Source organism: Neopsephotus bourkii, unplaced genomic scaffold, assembly GCF_033783945.1.
Source record: "Neopsephotus bourkii isolate Nb327-2 ecotype Australia unplaced genomic scaffold, CSIRO-AGI_Nbou_v1 NB_1632, whole genome shotgun sequence".
In the NCBI taxonomy this organism is placed as follows: domain Eukaryota; kingdom Metazoa; phylum Chordata; class Aves; order Psittaciformes; family Psittacidae; genus Neopsephotus; species Neopsephotus bourkii.
The window spans coordinates 928,545-952,830 of record NW_026902107.1 but is presented as its reverse complement, the minus strand read 5'-3'; the positions used below and the strand labels follow the sequence as shown (position 1 = coordinate 952,830).

At 51.5% G+C, this 24,286-nt stretch overlaps 2 protein-coding genes across 2 annotated transcripts in view; one reads left to right on the top strand and one right to left on the bottom strand.

The window, feature by feature from the left end:
* Positions 1 to 5,373: 5,373 nt before the first annotated feature.
* HPCA (hippocalcin) lies at positions 5,374 to 6,457 on the top strand. Its single transcript, XM_061373706.1, has 3 exons — positions 5,374 to 5,788; positions 6,006 to 6,111; positions 6,344 to 6,457. The coding sequence occupies exons 1-3, from the start codon at positions 5,411 to 5,413 to the stop codon at positions 6,439 to 6,441; spliced, it is 582 nt and encodes a 193-aa protein (XP_061229690.1). The 5' UTR covers positions 5,374 to 5,410; the 3' UTR covers positions 6,442 to 6,457.
* A 5,872-nt stretch (positions 6,458 to 12,329) lies between these two features.
* LOC133223181 (lysine-specific histone demethylase 1A) overlaps positions 12,330 to 24,286 on the bottom strand; it is a 29,049-nt gene continuing 17,092 nt past the window's right edge. The window contains exons 8-21 of the mRNA XM_061373657.1: positions 24,158 to 24,239; positions 23,497 to 23,591; positions 21,864 to 22,006; positions 21,084 to 21,174; positions 20,229 to 20,363; positions 19,398 to 19,471; positions 18,319 to 18,430; positions 17,784 to 17,916; positions 16,830 to 17,017; positions 16,534 to 16,648; positions 15,014 to 15,141; positions 14,222 to 14,368; positions 13,133 to 13,530; positions 12,330 to 12,842 (exon numbers count right to left, since the gene is read on the bottom strand). Coding sequence (XP_061229641.1) covers positions 13,345 to 13,530; positions 14,222 to 14,368; positions 15,014 to 15,141; positions 16,534 to 16,648; positions 16,830 to 17,017; positions 17,784 to 17,916; positions 18,319 to 18,430; positions 19,398 to 19,471; positions 20,229 to 20,363; positions 21,084 to 21,174; positions 21,864 to 22,006; positions 23,497 to 23,591; positions 24,158 to 24,239 — 1,629 coding nt within the window. The 3' untranslated portion in view covers positions 12,330 to 12,842; positions 13,133 to 13,344. The remainder of the gene's footprint in view (positions 12,843 to 13,132; positions 13,531 to 14,221; positions 14,369 to 15,013; positions 15,142 to 16,533; positions 16,649 to 16,829; positions 17,018 to 17,783; positions 17,917 to 18,318; positions 18,431 to 19,397; positions 19,472 to 20,228; positions 20,364 to 21,083; positions 21,175 to 21,863; positions 22,007 to 23,496; positions 23,592 to 24,157; positions 24,240 to 24,286) is intronic.

Here is a 24,286-nt window from a genome sequence, read left to right as displayed (position 1 = left end):
GATGGGTGTTGGGTGTTGGGTGATGGGTGATGGGTGATAGTGTTGGGTGCTGGGCACTGGGTGTTGGGTGCTGGGTGTTGGGTGTTGGGTGCTGGGCATTGGGTGCTGGGTGTTGGGTGCTGGGTGCGGGGCTCGCAGGGTGCTGCGTTCTCTCGTCCCCAATCCCGGCGCTCCCGCAGCCCAGCGCTGCCGAAGGCCGCTGCTGCCACCTGCCGACACCCGCGCAGCGCTGGGGGGGGCCGCATCCGGTACCCCCCTCCCCCTGGACCCCCCTCTTGAGGACTCCCCCCCCCCCGGGGTCCATCCTCGGTGTCCCGGGGGCCGTGGCCGCGGGGGGATCGTGGCCCCGGCTTGGAGACCCCCCCAGTTCCCCCCCTACCCCCCCCGGCTTGAAGCCTCCCCCCCTGAGCCCCCCCAGACCCCGTCCCCGCTGCCGCTGCCCCCGGTCCCCGCTGGCTCCTCGGTTACTGCATGAGAAGGGGCGAGAGGCCACGAGAGGGAGCCCGGGGCTCACGCGTGGCCGTGGTGGCGCTGGTGGCAGCGGCGATGCCGTTTAACCCCTCGGTCCCCGGGGAGGGCAGGGGGATAAGGCCCAAGGCTGGGTCCAGACCCCTCTGGTTGCCCTCGCCCCCGCACCAGCATCCCTCAGGCCCCAACCATTCCGGCATCAATGGGCCCGTGAGCTCCCCAGGACGTTGGCATCACCTCTTCATCCCTCCAGCCCCATGGTGGGACACAGCAGGGAGGAGCTGAGCCCCCGGCCAGCCCTGCAGAGCTCAGCACGCCCTGTGCCGGCAGCCCCAGACCTAGGGCAGGATGAGCTGGGGCAGAACTGGTCCCCACCACCCCTATGGTGCTCCGGGCCTGATGGCAACTCGTGTCAATGGTGGGGAACCCGTGAGGGGGCTGCGCTCCTGCAGAGGCTACCAGGGGAGGTGGCATTGAAAAGTGGGCACCAAGTTGCCCCCACTGCCCTCCATGGCCATTCCTAGCGCTGGGGGCCTGCTTGTGCCTGCATCACCCCAAAGGTGCCCATCTCCGTGGAGTCCCGGCTCTACTGGTGCCAACGCAGGGAGCAGGACACGTGTCCATGGAGGCCCGACCTTGGCTGCCTGATGGGGTGAGCGGGATGCGCTGCAGCGTGGGGATGCGGGGACGGGGGGACGTGGGATGGAGCCGCGTTATGAAACGTCCCCGCATCCCACTGTGCTAAGGGAAGCTTTAGCGAGCGGCTCCTGATCCAGATGAGATCGGGCATCACAAAGGGCTTTGTATTCCAGGAAGCCTGTTAGAGATTTAAATGATACAAATGGGCTTTTTACCAAAGAGCCTCATTATCTGGGCATTTGCTTTTAATCCGTGGCTATCGCTGCAGCCCCGTGCCCCTGCTGCTGCTCTGCTGCCCTGACCTGCTGCCTCCACAGGGCCCTGTGCACTGTGGGGACAGGGACAAGCTTGGGGGTCACTGTGGGCCCATGGGGAGGGCTCTGTAGGGTATCGGGGAGGCTCCAAGCAGGGTTTGCTGGTTCATCCCCTCTCGCTTTGCCTTCTCCCCTCCCAGCTCATCCCAGCGCCCCCATTTGCCTGCTGGGCACCAACCCTCCTTAGGCACGGTCCCAGCCACCCCAGCAGTGTCCAGGCTCCTCCTGTGCCACCCCGGCTGCATGGGGACATCTGAGGATGCTCCTCATGGCTGGTGCTGGACCCCAAACCACCAAAGCCCCACAATATCCTACCCTGATGTGCCAAGCCCTGCGCACCCCGGGCACCACCGAGCCCCTTTGGCTCCACGGCTGCTGGGACAACGCAGGAAGCTCCCACAGAAACCCCTGCAGGAGGAGCAGGAGAAGGAAAAGCAAAAGGAAGGGGGAATCTCCCTGCCCTGGCACCGCCACCACCCCGCGGCCATTGCAGCATCCTCTGGGTACCATCGATGCTGATCCCCCACAGCAGTGCCTGGGATCTGAAGCCCTGGTGCTCAGCCCCGCTGCAAGGAGCAGGGAGGTGATGGAGGGGTGAAAAGGCACCAAGGGTGGAAGGGGCTGGAGGCCAAGGGGATGGGCTGGGGGCCGTTTGCTGCAGGGACCGTGTAATTCACTCAGTGATGGGTGGCGGAGCCCCCCGCGCCCGCATTATCCTCCCTCTGGCTCCCGCAATCCGTTCCAGCGCGGGGATTAGGGGGGTTTAGGGCAGGGTTTCAGTTGGAATATGGGATGCTTTCAAATCAGCCTGCGTCAGTTGTGCCCTCGGACACTCCTGCGGGGGGGGGATTAAAGTGGAGATGCAGATTACCGGAGGGGAGCTGGCACCCCCCCAGCCTCAGCACCGCCGCATGTGGGGCATCACCCAGGGCAGGAGGTGCCCATCTCCAGCCCCTGGAGTCCCTGCAGCCCCCAAGGCACAAACCCCTCCCTTGTCTCCCGTTTCTGCTCACCCAAAGCCCCAGTTCCAGTGCCCATCTCATCCCTCTTACACGGGATGGAGGCACCGCAGCAGCTCCCTTGTCTCCAGACCCATCCAACCCCAAAACCCCCCTTGGGCCTGATGCTGGTCCCCGTAGAGGGTTCCCAGCTGCTGTAATGTGAAGGATGAGAAGGAGCCGGTGGGGCAATGGTAGCACCAGAAGGCTCAGCGCCCAAAGGTGCAGGTGATGGGCAGGATGCGGGTCCCCAGCAACAGGCAGGGCAATGGTACCACAGGAGGCAATTCAAAAGGGGGAAAAACCCTGAGAAACGAGGATCACCTTTATTGTTAATGGCTGCTCATTGCTGCGGCCAACCTAAGTCCATGGGTTCGGGCTGCTTTATCCCCACCTCCTGCCCCACTTTGGGTTGATGCTTCCCCATTGCAGCCCCTCAGCATCACAGATTTTGGGGTGAATTAGCCCCATCCTGGGTTCCCCAAGCTCTGCCCCCCCTCCAACCTCTTCCCTGTCCCCCACCGCAGCGGCTTGGCTGGGGTTTAATCACTTCCCGCATGTTCATTCAGGGAAGTGCCCCCCATCTGCTCCCCGCGGCCCTGCGGGGCCACCCGGAGCTCCGCAAGGGGACGGAGCTGGTGCAGGGACACGGGGGAACCCGCCGGGAACGGCACCTCCCTATGGGGAGCACCCGTCCCCACCGGAGCCGCTGCCCCAAAGCGGCTTCGCTCCGGCCGCTGGGATGGGTGAGGGCGCGGAGCTCATCCTCATAGGGATGCTCAGCCCTCAACGTCCCCTCCCGGCTTGGCACCTCCTTGGGCCAGCAGGAAGGTGATGCCCAAAGCACATGGGTGGGGGGGTCCCTGTGCCCCCCTCCCCCGGCGCTCTCTGTCCCTATAGGGACCACCCTGGCCCCGTGTCCTGGGGCTCCTTCTGAAGGGGTGGGATAGGGACAGGCGGCAGCGCTGGCACATGGAGAGCGTGGTCCCTGTTCAGCCCTGACCCTGGCTCCTGACTGCAGCAGCGCTGGTGTGCTCCCAGTGCTTCCAATGCTCCCAGTGATCCCAATGCTCCCAGTGCTTCCAATGCTCCCAGTGATCCCAATGCTCCCAGGGCTCCCAATGATCCCAGTGATCCCAATGCTCCCAGTGCTTCCAATGCTCCCAGTGATCCCAATGCTCCCAGGGCTCCTGAGGCTCCCAATGATCCCAGTGATCCCGGTGCTCCTGGTGCACCGGGGGCTCCCAATGCTCTCAGTGCTCCCGGTGCTCCCAGTGCTCCTGGTGCACCAAGACCCCGCAGTGCTCCCAGGACTCCCAGTGCTCCTGGTGCACCAAGACCCCCCAGTGCTCCCAGTGCTCTGAGGACTCCCAGTGCTCCCAGTGCTCCCGGTGCACCAAGATCCCCCAGTGCTTCCAGTGCACTTGGTGCTCCTGCTGCTTCCAGTGCTCCCAATAACCCCAGTGCTCCCGGTGATCCTGATGCCCTGAGACTTCCCAGTGCTCCCAATAGTCCCAGTGCTCCCAGTACCCCAGGACCTCCCAGTGCCCACCGCAGACCCCGGCTGTGTGTGTGTGTGGGGGGGGGGGGGTACCAGGGATCTGCACCCGAGCCCCCCCCCGTAGGGACCTGCGTGGGGCAGTGCCCGGGGGGGGTCTGTGTGTGCGCGGGGACCCGGGGAAGGGGGGGGCGGCTGCCGGTGCCCCCGGTGCCCCCCCGCCGCTGCTGCGGGCTCTACGGGCGGGCGCTCCCGGGCTGCGGTGGCGAACGGCGGCGGCGGCGGCTGCGGCTCCTCCGCGGGCAGGTGGGAGGCGGCGGGGATGGGGGGGACCCGGAGGGGGGAACCGGTTTGGGGGGGGGGGTACGGGGGAACCGGAGAGACCGAGCCCCGGGCACGTCCGGGGATGCGGAGCCCCCCTATCCCCTCCCACGTCTCGTTTGCGGGGGTACCGGTAACGCACCCCGGGAGTGGGGGGGGAGGAGCTCCCATGGGGGTCCCCTCATCCCGCTCGCTCCGGGGGTGCCCGTTTGGGGGAATCCCGGGTCCAGCCCCCCCCCGCGCCGGGAGCATCTTCAATGGTGCCCGCTTTGGGGGGGGCCTTGCAAACCCCTCCCGGGGAGCTCAGACCCAGCCGGGTCCCGTCCCCCCCTACCCCGGGCAGCGGGGACGGGGCTCAGAGCCCCAAGCAGTGAGGGTGGGGACCCCCAAGTGGGGCGGGAGCCCGCAGATCCTCCCTTGGGCTGCGGGAGCGGGGATGGAGCCATGGGGGGGGGGTGATGGGGGGGGTCTCAGCTCCTTGTAACTGGGCCAGGGGGGGTCCGGCCCTGCTGGGCTGCTCCTCTTGGGGAGTCCTTTTGGCCCTGCGATTCCCAAGGATGCGAGGTTTGGGGGTGCTGGGGCTCCCCCTTCTTTGGGGGTCCAGGCACTGAAGCCCCCCCCTCTCCCCACACAGGGGTCACAACACAACTGGGGTGGGGCAGTGGGTGAAGGCCCCCCCCAAGCCTCCCAATGTGGGGACCCGGGGTGCATGGCCGGACACTGGGCACCCATCCAGAGCTCCCTAGGGGTGACACCAATGGGATGGGGTGCGCCGGGTCCCCGGGGGTGTAGAGGGGGGACCCGAGCAGAGCCCTGCAGCCCCCCAGCCCTGCCTGGGGCTCCGGTGCCCACCGGGGGCATCAAATATTAACGGAGGCAGTGGAGGAGCTGAAAATAACCCTCCCTCCAAGGGAGCTGACCCAGATCCGGGCAGCCCCAAAGCTGGGCTGGCCTCAGCGCCCCAACCAGCCCCAAATCCGGCCCCCTCCCCTCCTGCTGCGGGCTCTATCACCTGCCTACGGTGCTGATGGGCTATAGGGGCTTGTTACGCAAACACAAAGGGGTTGGCGCTGGGTGGTCCCTGAGGGCTCAGAGGGGATGGAACGGGGTGCATCGGGGAGCATTGCCCCATCCCTCTCCCCTCCCGCAGCACAGAGGGACCCCCGGGCACGATGGGGAAGCAGAACAGCAAACTGCGTCCCGAGATGCTGCAGGACCTGCGGGAAAACACCGAGTTCTCAGAGCTGGAGCTGCAGGGCTGGTACAAGGGGTTCCTGAAGGATTGTCCCTCCGGGATCCTCAACGTGGAGGAGTTCAAGAAGATCTACGCCAACTTCTTCCCCTACGGCGACGCCTCCAAGTTCGCCGAGCACGTTTTCCGCACCTTCGACACCAACGGCGACGGCACCATCGACTTCCGAGAGTTCATCATCGCGCTGAGCGTCACCTCCCGAGGGAAGCTGGAGCAGAAGCTCATGTGGGCCTTCAGCATGTACGACCTGGATGGCAACGGCTACATCAGCCGGGAGGAGATGCTGGAGATCGTGCAGGTACCGAGCCCCCCCCCTCCTCTCTGCCGCAGTGGCCGTCTCCTGTGTGCTACCCTTGGGGTGGGAGGTGGGCTTGGTGGTGGAGATTGCACCCATCCCAACCAAAGCTCCCCATAGGGAACATCAGTCCCGTTTCCAGCACAGCTTGGCCCCCTTTCATAGATGGGTGACAGCAAACCCCTTGCACCCCCCCATTTTCCCAACCTCCCACTCGCAGGCCATCTACAAAATGGTCTCGTCCGTGATGACCATGCCCGAAGATGAATCGACCCCGGAGAAAAGAACGGAGAAAATCTTCCGCCAGATGGATACCAACAATGATGGTAAATGAGGGATGGAGGGATTAAGGGAAAGGTCTCACAGCTAAAGCCGGGGGTCTTAGACCGAGCTGCACGCACGCTGATTAAATGGCTCACGGGGGGGAGAGCCCCAGCAGCCAGAGGGGCTCAGCGGACCCCAGGGTGCTCATCCCGGGTGCTGGGAGGGCTCTGATCCCATCTGTGCCCCCGGGATGCGGTGATGGGTACCAGGCTGAGCCTTGTCCCCTCCCCACAGGAAAGCTTTCCCTGGAGGAGTTCATCAAAGGTGCCAAGAGCGACCCGTCCATCGTGCGCCTGCTGCAGTGCGACCCCAGCGGTGCTGCGCAGTTCTGAGCCCCATGGAACCCCCACAGCCCCACACCACCCCCCCCCAACCTGCAGCTGGCCACTGCCACGGTCCCCTGCCCAGCCCCTGTAGTCCCCCCACTGCCATGCCCCATAGGGAGAGAGCTGGAGCCTGGCTGAGGCAAGGGGGGACCCATGGGGATGGTCCCCATGGCCAAGCGGCTCCCACAGTGGTTCAGCGTGGGGAAGGATGGAGCAGGGTCTGCCCTGAGCAAGGATGGTCCCCACAGCACCGGGGACATGAGCACAGATTCATGGTGAAGCCACCGCTGCATCCCTGGCACAAGGGCAAAGACACAGGGACTTGGGGACCCCCAGCACCCCCCATGCATGCAGACATGGCTATGGGGCCGAGCCAGCCCCTTCCCCACAGCCAGCACACGGGCAGGGGCCGCGGGGATAGGGACACACTCATTGTCTTTTAATACCTACGAATAAAGTTTGTGTCAGTGCAGTCAATGGTGGGAAAGAGGCATCAATGGGGAATGGGCATCCCTCAAACATCTGGATCCAGACCAGTTGCCTCCCTCGGTGTAGCCCCAGGCGAGCTGAGGCCATGGGGATGGGCTCATGGGTCTTGGCTGATGGCATCGAAAGAACACCTCCACCAGGAGCTGGGTTGAGGAACAGTGGGGTCCTGCTGTGGGGCTGTGAAGGCACTGGGGCAGGGCAGGGCACAGCCATGGGGCTGCTCAGAGCCAGGCAGCACCCACACTGTGCAGCCTCAGCAAGCCCAGGCGCTGCTTGGGGTCAGGGCTCTGCCCAGGGGCTGCCTGCAGGGAGCCCAACAAGGCACAGGATGAGTGCGAGTCCTATCCCAGAGCCCCTGAGCCCAGCCGGGTCCATGCAAGCCCTGCTCAGGGCTGAGCCCAGGACCAGCATCACCTCCCTCCAGTGCATCCCATGGCAGCAGTGGCTTGAGGCGGAGGAGGTGGAGGGTGAGCAGGAGGCAGCGGATGCTGGAGACGATCTCCATGGAGCTGAGCAGGAGGGAGAAGGCCCAGAGGGACAGCGTGGAGCTCTGTGGGACACACAAAGAAGTGGTAAATGCCCCATCCCTGGCAGTGCTCAAGGCCAGGTTGGACACAGGGGCTTGGAGCAAGCTGCTCCAGTGGAAGGGGTCCCTGCCTGTGGCAGGGGTTGGAGCTGGAGGAGCTTTAAGGTCCCTTCCAACCCAACCCAAGCTGGGGTTCTGTGACAGAGGGCACCAACGTCCCACCCGTCCTCCCCATCCCCAGTGCAACCCCACCTGCAGACTCACACAGACACGGGGGGGATAAAAGGGGCACTCACAAGAGACGACATCGGCATCGGTGCTGGGAGACAGCAGCACCCGGCTGCAGCTGCCCAGGACCAGCGCAGGGATGGATGGGCAGGGCAGGCAGGGCAGGCAGGGCAGGGAGGGCAGGCAGCTGGTGGTGCTCAGGGTGAAAACCACCCCCTTCTGCAGGAGGGGAGGGAAGCAGCAGTGCAGTGAGGAACCTTTCAGACCCCTGAGCGCACACAATCAGCCTCTGCAGTAGGTTCCAAAGGCCTTTGAGCAGTAAAGGCCCTGAGCAGCCAGGAGGTGAGCAGCATGCAGGCAGGGGTGGTTTTCAGGGTTACTTGAGAACTTCTCCCTCAGCTTGTGAAGTGCAGGAGCAGATGGAGAGCAGACCTTCCTCAAATAAACTTGTGCTGCCATTTATCCTGCTTATTCCTTAAAGCCATCTGTCCGAGATACAAATAAAAGACTGAAACCTGGGCACAGATTTATCAAGTAACAGAGTCACAAACCAAACACCAGGTTTGAGTTACCTGGTGAGCACCATTGAACACCTGCACTGAATTCACAGAGGAGGAGCATTTAATAGGAATACCAAAGGTCTATTACCAGTGAGAAGAGCAATCCTGCTTCCCAAATCCCTGGCTCAGAGATACTGGAGCTCAGGGCTGTGGCATCAGTTCTATTATATTGTCCTGATACAGGACATGTAATGGTAAATGACTGACATGTAATGGTAAATGACTGACATGTAATGGTAAATGACTGACATGTAATGGTAAATGACTGACATGTAATGGTAAATGACTGACATGTAATGGTAAATGACTGACATGTAATGGTAAATGACATGTAATGGTAAATGACATGTAATGGTAAATGACATGTAATGGTAAATGACATGTAATGGTAAATGACATGTAATGGTAAATGACTGACATGTAATGGTAAATGACATGTAATGGTAAATGACTGACATGTAATGGTAAATGACTGACATGTAATGGTGACTGACATGTAATGGTGACTGACATGTAATGGTGACTGACATGTAATGGTGACTGACATGTAATGGTAAATGACATGTAATGGTAAATGACATGCAATGGTAAATGACATGCAATGGTAAATGACATGCAATGGTAAATGACTGACATGTAATGGTAAATGACATGTAATGGTAAATGACATGTAATGGTAAATGACATGCAATGGTAAATGACATGCAATGGTAAATGACATGCAATGGTAAATGACATGCAATGGTAAATGACTGACATGTAATGGTAAATGACATGTAATGGTAAATGACATGTAATGGTAAATGACATGTAATGGTAAATGACATGTAATGGTAAATGACATGTAATGGTAAATGACATGTAATGGTAAATGACATGTAATGGTAAATGACATGCAATGGTAAATGACATGCAATGGTAAATGACATGCAATGGTAAATGACTGACATGTAATGGTAAATGACTGACATGTAATGGTAAATGACATGTAATGGTAAATGACATGCAATGGTAAATGACATGCAATGGTAAATGACATGCAATGGTAAATGACATGCAATGGTAATCCCCTGTAATGGTAGAGGGTGTAAGTTACCTGGCACATCACTGCAGTGCGGGGAGCATCAGTCAAATGTCAGCAAAGGGCTCCCTGCTGTACCTGCATGAATTAAAGGCAGCAACCGTGTATAAAGAGAAGGCAGCACCTACGTGTGCACAGATCCACCACTGATACGAAGCTATTACCGGTTACCCAAAGGTTCAGGTCAGGGAATCCACACGCTGAAGCAGTCTGGCAATTTGCAAAGGGATTCTGCCACTGAATGCAGCGTTTTCCACAGCTCCTGTCTGCCCCTGCAGGCAACTGTGTTAAATGAACTCGTGTTCTCTATGGACACAGCCTAAAGGAAAGATAAGCCCAGAAGCAGCGAGAGGCAGCACAGAGCAACACAAAACCCCTGAAGCCTCCTAGGAAAGGGAAAGGTAACACAGAGTAAGTGCTTTTTCCATGCGAGGCATCTTTGTACCTGCTGGGCAGAGAACTCAGACACAAATCCTGCCTCCTGAAGTTCAATTCTTCTATCTCCTGGCAAGTTTTCTGCTGTCCTTTCAGTTGTACTTTACTGATTTACCTTGGCTCAGCTGTGAGAAGTGAACTGAGGAGGATAAGAGAAGATACCATGTGTTTCAAGCTACAGTCCAGAATCATAGGCTGGATAGCATTGGATTGTCTGAAAGTCACCGAGTTTGCTTTATTTCCAGTCCCCACATACATACAGCAGATACAATAAAACATAATAACAAAAGAGGCTGAAGAATCACATCCAGGTGCAATCTCATGAAAGATTAAGTCTATGAATGAAGATGCAATGTGAATTAGGATCCTCAGTGTAACTCCTCCAGTTTCTATACTGGGCACGGCAGGCTATGGGATGGAATATCCCTTTGGCTTGTGCAGGTGTCCTGTCTCTGCTTCCTCCTGACTTCTTGTGCCCCTCCGCACTGGCAGATCATGAGACTCCAAAGTCCTTGATGGGGGTAAAAGCCACTGAACAACAACGGTGTGTTATCAGCGTTGTTCTCAGAGTAAAGGTAAAACTTAGTGCTTCACCTGATCCTAGGAGGAGAACTGACCGAGCTCCAGCTGAAACCAGGGCAAAGGCAGGGAGACAAGCACAGAGGCAGGGCGCAGGATGCCGGGGCTGGAGCATCCGAGGAGCCTCAGATTCATTAAGGGAGAATGAAGCGCACTGGGGGCTCCTGCTCGGGCTCATCCCCGCAGACCCCAACCCTGCCGCACCGGACGGCGGCCACGAGCACCCTGGGCTTGAACGTGCAGCGGCGGCGGCGGCGCTTCCTCCTCCGGAGGCAGCAGCGAGCGCAGGGCCGCGGCCACCGGGGACAACGGGAGCGGCCCGGCTCCTGCGCGGGGCACCGCCTGCAGTACCCAACTCTGGCCACAGGGCGGCAGCAGCGAGCGGTACCCGGAGCCACGGCAGCACCGAGGTTTGGCCACAGCATCGTAGCATCAACGAGGTTGGAAAAGACCTTTAAGATCATTAAATTCAACCATTACCCCAGCATTGCCAAGGCCACCACTAACCCATGGCACTGAGGGCATCAAATACACGGTTTGTGACACACTTTCAGGCACCACTACCTTGGCCGCCTGTCCCAATGCCTGAGGACCCTCTCTGAGGGTTAATGCCCTTCCACCTACAGAAGCAGTCTGGATTCTGCATGGGCAGAGCAGTGGTACAGGCACTTCAATGAAATATAATTGAGGACAAAGAATTCTGATGAATATTTGGCAGTTTAAGCAAAAGCATCAAGTCCAGAGGAATAATCCCAGTTTGACACCCAGCCCCAGATGCTGGTTGGGGTCGCACCTTTTAGTGGAGTCTGAGGAAGTGGATCTTAGCCAGGAGGTGCTGCAAGCTCCCGTTCCCACAGCTGTAGAGCCAGGACAGAAAGCTGGTGCTGGGCATCTTCTGCACACGGTGAGCTCCGCAATGGTGTCACCTGCATCGCTCTCACTCCTCGCTTTCCCACCTAAAACTCCATCTGTGCACTCTATTATCTCAGGTGCATTATTCAGATGTCTTTTTGGAAAGGCAAAGCAGGACAGTCTGGTACACGAGGTGAAAGATGAGCTCCCCTCAGTCAAACCAATGGCCAGTGCATTGTTAAAGGCCTGTTGCATCTCTCACTCTGGAACAGCACTTGTCTGGGTAGTACTGCTCTGCTGACAGGCTTTTACCTGAGGCTTGCATCTCAAATGACTCCCCGTTTACTCTTACTCACCCCCTAAGACACCCCTCCTCTGTGGCCTGATGGACTCCTAATTCCTGCCCCACTTCAGTGACAGTTTCCTGAGCAACCATCACAAAGTCTGTCTCGTAGAGAAAGCAAGGATCAGTCATGCTGCTGAGGACTGCCCCTTCCAATAAAGGGCTTGAGTAGTGACATTTGCCAAGTTAGAGCATAGGAGGGTGGTCACACTCATTTAGGCAGAGGTTCAGGTTCAAAGCTTGTCCCCCCAGGCACCAAATCCAGCCACTTCAAATGGGTTTAGTCCTTGACACTTCATGTTTGTGCCCCTTCACAGGCTACTGCCCACCACATCAGGGTCCTCCCCCTTCTCAGAGCTTGTCAGAAGATGCTAGAAGATGGAGAGTCTGTGGCCAAAGACAATAGTTATAAACAACCAGGGGCTGCAGTCAGGTCTGTGGGTACCTTTCTCAGGAGGAAATGTGGGTAGTATAATTCTAGAGGAATGAGCATGGAACAAAAGGAAGTATTGGTCCTCTGGCAGAACAGAAGGTACAAGGGCAGACTGCACGTGTACAGACACAGGGCCGCAGAGTGAGAACAGAGAAAGTGTGAGCAGAGACCATGCTTAGATGAAAGAGAAATAAACTGCAGAAAGAGGAAGGTGAGAAGAGCTGGATACCTGGAAAAGCAGCAAAACCAAAGTGATTTCCAGGAGCACAACAATGGCAGCTGCAGCATCACCTCAGAAACCTAGCAGAAACGAAGGCAAGAGGTGCACAGAGTGCCTCCATGCAGCATACAGATGCCAAGAGATCAGGTCCTTCAGCTCACTTCCTGCCTGGGCAACTCTTATTTCTATAGAAACAAATACAAGTCATTTTTAAACTTACAAATACCCAATTCTGATGATTTCTTTTGCTGAAGGTATTTAATAACCCGGTATGCTTAGCACACTCCTAGTAATACCAGCCTGCTTTCTAGAACAGGATGCATACAGAGTAGCAGCCAATGGACATTTTGGAGGGGGGAAAACAGTTGCATCAGATTCTCAAATGCCAGGTAAGAATAGAATTGGTCAATAAATACTGTTCTTCAAAACAAAACAGTAAAAAAGCACCCACAGAAGTTTTACATCAATTCTACACTAAGCCCCTAGGTATAGGCACAGCTGCCCTTGTGCAGTTACCAAATTGTAAATGCACGTACAGGTAGAAAACAAAACTCCACAAAAACCCCAAAACAAACCCACCTAGAAAATCCTCCAGCTACAAGCTTGACTTTCAGGAAGTATTTACAGAGCCAAACGAAGCCCCTGACCAGGCAGCACAGAACTGGGTGCAGGCAGCACAGAACTGGGTGCAGGCAGCACAGAACTGGGTGCAGGCAGCACAGAACTGGGTGCAGGCAGCACAGAACTGGGTGCAGGCAGCACAGAACTGGGTGCAGGCAGCACAGAACTGGGTGCAGGCAGCACAGAACTGGGTGCAGGCAGCACAGAACTGGGTGCAGGCAGCACAGAACTGGGTGCAGGCAGCACAGAACTGGGTGCAGGCAGCACAGAACTGGGTGCAGGCAGCACAGAACTGGGTGCAGGCAGCACAGAACTGGGTGCAGGCAGCACAGAACTGGGTGCACTGACACTTCAAAGAGCTCCAAGGGATTCTGCCGAGCCACAGTTCTTGTAAGGCCATCCTAATGGAAGTGTTTCACAGTAACTCCTGGCTGAGCTGCTGCCGCAGACACTGCTGCAGACTGTGTGAGTATCTTCACCCCAGAGTCCCCAGCAGCAGCACTGGGGTCTTGTCCCTCCTCTTCTGACACCTTCCACTTCCCTTACATGCCGGCAGCTTGCTGTGGGGGGACCCCCGGCGTAGGCTGGCGAGGCAAAGTGTACATGGCCCCCAGGAACTGGTCTGCGATGCGCCCGGCTTCCCTGAGGCCGCTCAGCAGAGCCCCGTGAACGGTGGCGGGGTAGTTGCGAATCGTGTGCTCCCCCGCAAAAAACAGGCGAGGAATGGGCTGGGGAAGCAGAGAACAAACACCGCTGTTAAGGCCTGCTCGTGCTCCTCCAGAGCCTGCAGCAAACACACCTGGAGAAGAACGATACACGTCCTCTAGGTAGAATAAAGGAGAAAAACTTCCTCTGTTGTAGGCTGCAGAGAATAATGTTATCCATAGCTATGTTTATTAATGATTTGTATCGCTAGAAAAAGACCCCAAATAAAGCCAAAGCTGCACATCTTTCTCTGCTGTGCTACCAGAATGGCTACTGCTTTCAAAACCTCATCCTTTCAAAGCGAACTGGAGATGACTTAATGCCTCACTGGGTTCACTCCCAGTCTGGGAGACACCTTTTGGTTCCTGTTCCTCTCACTCTGACCTTCACCCTCTTTCCAATCACTACAACTCACTTAAATATGGTGATGGACAACACAAATATGGAGTATGAACACAATAAATGCATGGCATTATAATACTCTGTTCAGATATTACCAAATTGACTTGGAGTAAACCAGTCCTTTTTCTAGTAAAGAAATGACACCAAACCTGGGCAGGCAGAAATCATGGGTGGAAAACTGAATTATTGTACAGGTTCTGATCATCATCAGAAGACGCAGGTGACCTAAACCTGTGCTTAGATATGGGTGTGAATCACTCAGAAACATCCCCCTGGTTGAGGCCTTATGGGGAGAACAGAGCCATCTCTCACCTGCGGAGCACCTGGAATGGCTGGGCCTGGAGTAATTGGCTGAGCCATCAAATCATAGTCATTGCCAGAAGACCCGGCTGCGACATAGGAGTAGGAGCCCCGGGCCCAGGGGTCAGCGCGCCAGCGGGACACCACCGTTTCCTTAGGCTGAGACAAGACAGAAGCTTCAGTTGGTGTCACAGGGCAGGGCCTACAGATCTTCAAAACACAAACTGCACAAACTGCAAGAATGAAGGACACCAGGCCCTCAGGCTAACACTAACGGAGGCCCCAAGTCTGTATTCCATGAGAACACACACAGTGAGGTAAATGACTTGCTTTGCTGTCAGCACCGTGACTCTTTGCATTATGTCATGAGAACCTCCTGCACGCAGCTGCTGCTTACTCCTTCCTCCCCCTTCAGTTCTTTTCCAGCCAAACCAGTTTCTTGTGGAGTTCACTGCTCAAGAGCTTCACTGTACTTTAGAGAAGGTGCAGACCATGGCAGGGAGCACCCAAGCAGCGCTGTCACCAGCCATGGACAGCTCAGCTGTAACCCCAGGAATGTAAAAGGCAGAAAATGAACTGAAGTATTTGACAGTCTGGAAAAGCTGGAGTCAAAAAAAACCCAAACCCAACTCAAACCAACCCAGAACCCAGACAAACACAGCCCCAAACAACACCCCCCAAACCACCCCAAACCTACAAACAACCTCTTCTCACAAACCCCTGAACACACACAGGGCAGTACCTTTAGAACCCAGCACACTCTAAACCGTGGAGGAGGTACCTGAAGATGCTGTCTGCACTGACCTGAGGCACAGCGCTGCTCCCAAAGATGCCTTTGAGGATGGCAAGGCACCGTCCAACAATGACATCATCGCTGATGTTCTCCATGATTCCTGCTGCTTCTCCTGCTACCAAGGCCAACAGAATTGGTGCTGGGGTGGGGGGAAGGAGAGAGAAAACACAACTGAATCACTGCCATCAATCATTTTAATCTGACAAGTTGGACTTGAACAGGCCTTGGCCTGAAAGAGACTTCAGTAATCCAACAGCACAGTGGAGCAAGAGGCACCTGGAGCACAGGCCCCCTGCCCCAGGACATGCAGTGCTCCTGAGGCTACAGGTTCTCAGCAGTCACTGCCTCAAACAGACTGAAACCACTGGGAGGATTCCTGTCTGCACTACAACAGCTCACCCACAGCCATACAAGCACACGCAGTCTGCTCAGCTGAGTTCCACTTCATTCACCCACCCACCTTTAAATACTTCTCAGAGACCAGTTCTCTGCCAACAGAAGACCTTCAGAGAACGCCCCCAGAGCTAATACAGGATGTCCTGTCATAGTTGTAGGGTTTTTGCTTCTGGATTTGTTTTCTGGATTGTTCAATCTGTTCAGTTTAAACAGCTTCTGCCCAAAATGCTACGGCTACAGAAATACACAAGATGAATCCAGTAGCAGACCCTTTGTATGAGAGATGGTCTTTCTATATAAACCAAAACCCCAATACTACCTGTTAAGTATGTAATAGAGACATCTTAAAGCCACAAAAGCAGACACACAAACAGCCCTCTTATCCAAGGCTCATGACGTGTATTTCTCCAGTCAACTCTTACCAAACATTTGAACAATTACCCTAAATTACAGGTATTTTAACAAATACCCTAGAAGGGCCCCTTCTTTGCACAGCCATTTTCCCCAGTTGAAAGAAAAACCTGCCCTGCCCTCTGGTACTTGAAACAGTCATCTGCAGGAAAAAGGACTCATTTAATAGTGCTCACTGTACACACAGCTTTGCTCTGAGCATGATACATGGCAATCGACAAAACCAGCATGCTTAATGAAAGCATCTTCTGACAACTTCTGGTGGCAGACACCGGCTGCAGGGAAAACAAAACCACTCATGGCAAAGTCCAGCTGCAGAAACAGGCAGGGCAACACCTTTTGCTGCTTAAGCACTTAATAGAGAGGAGTTCGAAAGTTATCTATCAGTCTGAGCTCACAGTCTAGTCAGGGCTGCTTTGCTGCTCAAAACAGGAAACAAGCTCATCCACTGGAGACACCACAGCTTGCATTTCCACTGCATCTCAACCATATGGATGGCCCTGCAGCCCATCAAGCTGGAATGGTAACGCTCAGCAAGAACAGAGCTACAGCAAAGCCTCTAGTCTGCCCCACTGAAACCTGCACATCCAATACTTCCACTTGTCTTCCTACAAATACTATTTTCTTATCATATCCATATGTGAACACCAACCAAAAATGCTCTTTTCTAGATCTGAAACTCACAAATAAGACACTGGCAAGAGCAGAGATGCACCACAGCTACCTTTGTACAGGTTCCAAAACAGGAAAAGTTCTCCTCTGCTTGCAGTAGTGCTACCAACATGACCAAACAAATTGACGCTTGGATCCCAGAAGACACGATCAAAGCACAACACAACCTAGAGACAAAAAGAATCAGGAATTAGGAGGAGGGCACAGAAAAAACACTGCCTTCCACAGGTTAGTGTGCTCTTGCAGGTTACAGATTTGCTGGTTAGCGAAAGCTACAGCACACAGACTGAGCCTGCCTCCTCCTGAGCATCCCCTGCCCTGCTGCAGCTCCCTCAATGACCAAGTCACCTTGTTAAGGTTGCCAAATCCCATCCGCTGAACTGCCGAAGTTTTCCACTCAGGAAGAGGTGGCACAAACTGTACTGCTGGAGGCTGCTGCTTCAGTACTCCCAAGGGAAGAGTACACAGCACAGCATCACATTTGTAAATGAAAGTCTGGCTCGTAGATCGGGTATTTACAGCTATCACTTCACACCCTGGAAAGGGGAGAGAAAACAATCATTCCATGGGCCAGGAATCAAGAGCATTGCATTAAAAATCAGAGAAACTCCCATAAAGACATATCCACATCAGAAAACATTTCATTTATGGAGAGAGCTTTACACTAACAATTACTTTACTTTTACTGAACGTTACAGACCACATAGCTCACTTCCAGAAAGTGCATTTTACACAGCATCTGAAAATGGCCATACTGGGATAAGCCTAAAGGTTCATCTAGGCCAGTTAAATATAGTTAAATATATGCATAAACAAATAGCAAGTAGGCAGTGAGCCTCTCATTGAGTTGCTCTCCCAGCTGAGAGTTTCCCAAGTCCAGTGTTTAGAAGAACAACAGAAAGATACAGTCCTTCCAGTTGCTTGAATTCATGTGACATTCACTTACACTTCTAATACCAGACCCTGGGGCACCAAGTCTTAAAGCAGTCCAAGACCTCTTACTCCAAACACTTCAATCATTGAATAAAGGAATGGGAGCATGAATGTGAATCAGCAAATATAACTGAAAAGCACCATGCTGAACCAGCCACAGAAATGAGTAAAAACCACTGAAGATCAGTACATCTCTAAGAGCTTCCTCATAATTCCTTATGATCACCAATGTGACTTATCCAACCCAAAATATGTAATGGGAGGGTCTGTAAGAGATCAGTTTTCACATCTGCTTCTGGAAGCACTGAAATCTCATTTCGATGAGCACTGTCCTTCAGAGCAGTTTTCCAGAGGAGGGGTTTGCTTTACCTGATGCTGTGTAGCGAACCTGGCGAACTGCTGTGTTCAGTTTAATATCCAAGCCTTCTGCTAAGGCTACAGGCACACAGGAATAGCCATTCCTCACAGTCAAGTGACTGCCTGTGAACTCAAAGTCATCATCCTAAAACAGCAATGTACAGAAACATGGATTTATAATGAAATCACATTAATTCAATAGAAAATAATCAGCAAATCTACACAAAGGCGCTTTTTTTTTCCCCAAACTCCCCTTCCCTCCCCAAAAAGTGAGTTGAATAGATTTGAAATTCTGGTTATTAGTCAAGAAATAAGTATGGGGACTTCCAGTAGTCAGTATTATTGCAGGGTTTTTTTTCTGGCACTAACAAAAAGCTGCTTGGAAATTCATCATCAATCAATCATCGTGTAAGAGCTCAGTATCTGCACAACAGCAGAGAGCACTGAAGGGTTTAGAAACTGTTAACATCGAGAAGCTTCCATGAGAACGAAATAAACACAGTTTAAGTTCTTAGTGCACTGGTGAGTGAATACATGAATTAGTTACCTGGTCCCAGTGCTTCAGTGAAAGCGTAGACAGGGGTGTAGCATTGGCAAATTCTAGGTTTGCAAAGTGCCAGTCGAGTATTTGCCTGTCTCTTGATGACAGGTAAACATCACTAGGAGAAAACCCAAACATAACACAAAGACATTCAGTTTGCTGTTTCAAACGTGTGAGCCTCCGTCATGAAAGCTGAACATCAAACCCAGCGAAGTCACATTTCAAAGCAGAGCTCATGTAAAGTATTTTCAGTGAAGCCAAACGCTTAACTTTAGAGATAAAAACAGTTACATAGGAGAAGGGGGAATTGGTCTAAACTTAAATAGGGGAAGTTCAGATTGGATATAAGGAAGACATTCTTCATTGTGAGGGTGGCAAAGTGCTGGCACAGGGTGCCCACAGAAGTGGTAAACGCTCCCTCCCTGTCAGTGCTCAAGGCCAGGCTGGACACAGCCTTGGTGGACGTGGTCTAGTGTGAGGTGCATAGAATCACAGAACAGTTTGGGTCGGAATGGACCTTAAGATCATCCAGTTCCAACCCCCCTGCCATGAGCAGGAACACCTTATACTAAAATCCCTTTATGTTTATCATATATTTAATAATACTAATTATACAACACATAATATATATTAACTATATCATATATATTTATTATATAAATAACGGCTTAAGTACCATAGATAGTAACAAAGTACAAAGATAATGACTAAAACCCGAGTGTAGTCACACAGAGCACAAAACAATAATATTCTGCCAATACAGGCAGGATTGGCATGCTACCATTACTGACAGGGATTTCAAATCTCAAAGGCTTCCACTATCAGGCACTGGTTACAGTCAGGATTTTACTGAAATGCAGCCTAGCTAAGAACCACCTTTTTATCCAAGTCACCTCCAAAAACAAGGAAAAGGAGTTCTACAGCTGCAGGAGTTCAAACTTCACATTTGTACCTTCCTAACCCCTTGAGTTACCATAATCAAAAGAAAGCAAACCACTGCATTTTTTGAAACTCAGGAGTTTCTACAGAAAAGCAGTAAAAATCCTGCTTTCCTGAGTATTTCTTTTTACAGTTTGTATCTTTACCTTGGAGGATTCGCTTCGAGTTCTTGTAACTTCTCCTCCAGCTTTCCTTGTGTTTCTGCCAATTCATCATACTCCTAATAAGATTAAAAGATAACATCAAAATCAGTTTCCATGTAAAAGGCCTTAAAGACATCATGGAGCATCAGACTAGAGCAAATCTCAAGAGAAATCAGTGGAAGATTAATGGTTTTAAGAATCTAAATCAAGCTCTTTTCTTTAACATTTAATCCAGCATATTCTACTCTATAATCTGTTGAACAAGTAGCTGACAAATGATCCTTGGTTCTAACTGACTTGGGTTAGCAAGGTGTCTTTCACTATTATAGAAAGAACAGGTTTTAAGGTTTCATTTGTAAGGCATATTTCTACCCCCAGGTACACACAGAGTGAGGGAGTAACTCTGCTTGTCAAGATAGAGCTCTTTAAATTGCAATCTTTGGACAGAAAGAAGTCTTTTATTCAGAAAACCACCTTTTTCTTAGAGAAAGGACTTCTCTCTTCAGATTCAGATTTTATTTCCATTGTGAGACCCAGCAGTACTAAAGACCAGGTCTGACCTAAAATTTAGCCTTCAAAGCATTAAATGCTGCCTGACATGAGGCAGCACAGACTGGTACCTAAAAGTGAGCCTTCAACATATTAATATGAAGCTCAGGTACCTAAAGGTACTTAATGCAGTTATCAGTATTATAACCCAGAGTTGCCATCAATCACATCCTCTTAAGAGTGCTGGAGTGAGAAATGTGGTATCATTTATACTGGCTAGTTTTATCTGGCTGCTGAAACCCTCAGAAACCACCGACTTAAGCGGTGTATGTACATCACCGTTACCTTGCAAAGTGCAGTCAGATCTCTGTGTTTGCTTTTCACAAGGAACTCTGCTGTAATATCTCGAGGTGGCTTCACTTCTGATGCTTCCTTATACTGCTGATGAAGTTCTTTAATCTTCTCTTTTAAATTCACCATCTTTTTCAGGTGGAGCAGGAAGAGGGAGGAAGAAAGAGAAAAAAAAGAGTAGATTTGGTGTAAGTGACTGTGTAAAGTGGACATTCATCTCAAGCTATGCCATTATACCAAAGAGATGTCGTGGTTTTAGCAAATGTTACTTATGCAATTCTACAGACAGGAAACTGTAATAAACAGCACCAACCCCAAACCAACATAGCTGAACCCCAGCATCACTGATTTCTTACAAAGTATGCTGTAAATAACTTAAGATATGAGAGCTGACCTCAGTCATGTTCAATTTGAGAAACTTCCATGGAACAGTGAAGATGCCATCTACCACAACCGAAACCACTGTAACTAGACTCAAACCACTGTTTCTGCACTACAAATCAGATTTGTGCTAAAGAAAGTTCACATTTTAAAATACTCCCCCCAAAAGCCTCAGTCATTATCAACATCTCTACAGGAAGCTACGGCACAGCTCTGCTCATGTCCAACCTCTCCCTTTCTTTTCCCATATTTCATGTTTTACAGTCTCCTGACTAATTGCTTACATGCCCCTCCTCAAAAATGCAGTCCTTTGTCAGAACAGTGCTTCTAGGCAAGGCTTAAATGAAAAGATCTTTAAGAACAGCATCCATGGCAGCCTTCTGATGCTTTCCATGGAAGTTTTTGTCCATTTTGCCACTTTCTGAGGAACCCAATGCTCTCCTCTTGTTCTAAATGTCACCACCTAACCTTGTTAAGAAGGTCTTTCAATTCCTCCTGTGTTTTCACAATTTTTTTCCAGTGTTCAATCTGCTCATCCTTCACGTGCTTCTCCTGCAACCTGGAAAAGGTGACAAGTGAGAGTCAGTTCAGCATAAAATCCTTGCAATACTGAGAAAACCCATTATCACAAACTAATTACTGTAACAGAGTAAAAGCTCATCATGGGATATTTTAGTAAATACTCCCATGGTGATTAGAAAATTAATAGACATTTCTGTAAATAAGAGCTACCTGACTAGCTGAAACACGAGTCTGAAGTTACCTACTGTTATTAAAAGGCAAATTACAAATACAATTAGCTTTCAAGTAGCGTAAGTGTGCTGTCTGCACTCCAATTCAGACTACATCAATGATCTGGCAGTGTTAAAGGCCAGGCTGGATGGAGTCTTGGGTGACACAGTTTAGTGTGTGGTGGTCCTTGCCCATGGCAGGGGGGTTGGAGCTAGATGATCTTTAGGTCCTTTCCAACCCAAACCATTCTCTGGTTCTATGATTCCATGATCTGTCAGTTACTGTAATTATTTTCAGAACCTTTCAAGAAAAGATGTTTGCTCCTTTAGCCATCTTCTTTCAATGTTATCTCGTTTCAATGAACACCACACACAACACACACACAAAAACCCAGCAAAGACCAAACGGCTGTGTAAGTGGGTAATGGTTATCCTAGGAGCATCACGAGTCTCAGGTATCTTTAGGAACATCCTCCACAGAATAGGAAAGTCTGCCATGAAGAGGGAAGTCACTCACTGTATGACAACCTCCAGAGCCTGACCTAGGGAGACAGGCTTATTATTGAGAACATTAAAATCCAGCTGATGACTCAGGTAGGATGTGGCTTCCAGCAGACGATTAAATTCTTGCTCCACCATTTCATCTTTCTCTTTTGGAACCTAGGAGTCAAAAGAACAGACCTTCATCTGAATAAGAAATTCACAGTAAAAAGGAAAAATGGAGATCCTGAAAGCTCAGAGCCTCAAAGACAAGATAATTGAGAAGAAGAGAGAAAACTTTAAAAGCACCCAGAGCAGGGACACGGGTTACCTTCTCTACCGCAGTGTAAATTCACAAACTGAAACCACCACCACTTCCCAAACCAGAGGAATGCAAAAGCCAGGGCACAGATAAATTCTTAGAGCAGTACTCAAAGAAAAGGTGCCACATGCCCTGAATGAGAGTGACACTTCAAGAGCACAACAAAAACATAGCTAAGAAATTTAATACTCTCTGCTCTCTCAAACGGTCAAACACCAAGGGCTGCTCAACACAAAGTCACTTTGCCAGGATGTCTGGCCAAAGAGCTACAATAAGAACTGGTAAATCACAACCACCACCAACTTATGGGCACGCAAAGATTTCCTTACTGGAATGTGTGTCCATCAAAGCTCCAGAAACTTAACAATGGGACAAAAGACTGCTCTGATGGTAGGACAGCTCTATGCAATCACAAGGCTTTACAAGGCCTGGCAGAGCTCAGTGGAGTAACTTACCGTTTGGATTGGTCAGCATGACTAAGAGCTACCAATCCAGCTTTTCTAGGATGATGGAAGAAGCTTCCCAACATAAGAGCAGACTGACTGTTAAAACTGTCTACTATGCCTTGGTGGCTTTCCCTGAATTCATTATATTCACCCTATTCACTCAGATGCAGCAGGAAAAGACGCAGGTGATAGATCACACCAGATTTGTGCCAAGGATCACTTTCTCAGGCCTCTAGCAAGAAGCCAAGCATCCTCATCTGTCTTCTGAAAGAAGTTACCCTTAGTACCATAATTTAAGATTCAGGAGGTAGGAAAGCTTCCACTCAATATACGTGTGAGATTCAGCACTAAACTAGAACATACCACTTCTATCTCTAACAGCACTCCTTGACACTACAGAGGCTATTTAAGCTTGGGAATCCCAACTCTAGAATATTAGTGCTGAACTGTTGCATGCATTCCACCAGGTGACAGTGGTTAATCAGGTTTTTAAAACACAAAACAGAAGTAGAACAGCCAGAACAAGCCTATTTCAGGGAGAAGGAGCAGCAACACCAACAGAAGCTGGAGTGCCAGCACAGCAGACGATTGTTTCAGAGTGCAGCAAGACAACTGTCTAAGGGAAAACAGTAATGTATTTACAAAGAACAAACAGTGACTTAGATTCCACAAAGCATCTGAAACTCGAAGTCAAAAACTCATGTGGAAAGAACTGGTTTTAGAATAGGTGCAGATACACTGGAATATTCTTACACTGCCTAAAGAGGGACACACATCTTCAGTACTCCCTTCCCCTCTTCCTGTAAGCCATCTCCTGCTAGGCCTGCTAACATCCTGCTAACAAACACACTTGAGATACTATTTCTGTTTGAAAAGGTTAATGAAAACAGCATCAGACTTACAGCTTGTCCATTTGCTTCATAAAGTGGGCATTTTTGTTTGATCTTAGCCAATTCCATATTCACTTGTTTGCTGACCACAGCCATGGGATTTCCTCCTGGAAAACATTGTGCAGAGTTAACAGAGTACTCCTGCAAAGTTTGTCTGCAATGAAATAAGAATTCCATGCTCAATTTCAGCTGATACTTTGGAAGATCCAAGGGAACAGCTATGAGAGTCGCCAAGAAATTCAGTCAGAGGCCATTGGCAGCTTTAGAAAGAGCTGCTCAGCAAGTGCAGTGAAGCCAGCACAGATACCACCATAAAGGAAATGGGCAAAGGAACAGACACAGAGAAGGACATCATGCCAAAGAAAGAGCAAAGAATTCCACTAAGCACAAACAAACTGTAAAAGAATGGATCTGCAACAGTCTGGTGACACAAGCACCTCTGCGACTTCAGTGACCAATGCCAGCTACGTCACCAACACAAATCCCAGTTTTCAGTGAGGGCTGCCATCTGTTCTGAACATTCACTGATGGGAAATGCCAACTGCCAAAGAGGCTGAACAAAAATATCTACTTTTGATAGTCAAACCCACCCAATTCTTTTGGCCATGAAAGGAAACAGCAAAAGGTTTCACAGTTGTTAACATCTTGTCCCACGATTTGCCTTCCCACTCACCAAGTCCTGTCACCACCATTGCTCCAAGGTCAGCAACGTAGTTCCCTTTGCGGAAGGTTGCAACTCTTCCTCCTACTCGGTCCTTTCAAAAGCACAATGGATTAAACCTCCAGTAACATTCAGCAACAC

Coding starts and splice junctions, on each gene's coding strand:
- HPCA (XM_061373706.1), top strand. CDS start 5,411: ATGGGGAAGCAGAACAGCAAACTGCGTCCCGAGATGCTGCAGGACCTG. Junction 5,789..6,005: donor AGATGCTGGAGATCGTGCAG/GTACCGAGCCCC, acceptor TCCCACTCGCAG/GCCATCTACAAAATGGTCTC. Junction 6,112..6,343: donor GATGGATACCAACAATGATG/GTAAATGAGGGA, acceptor CCCTCCCCACAG/GAAAGCTTTCCCTGGAGGAG.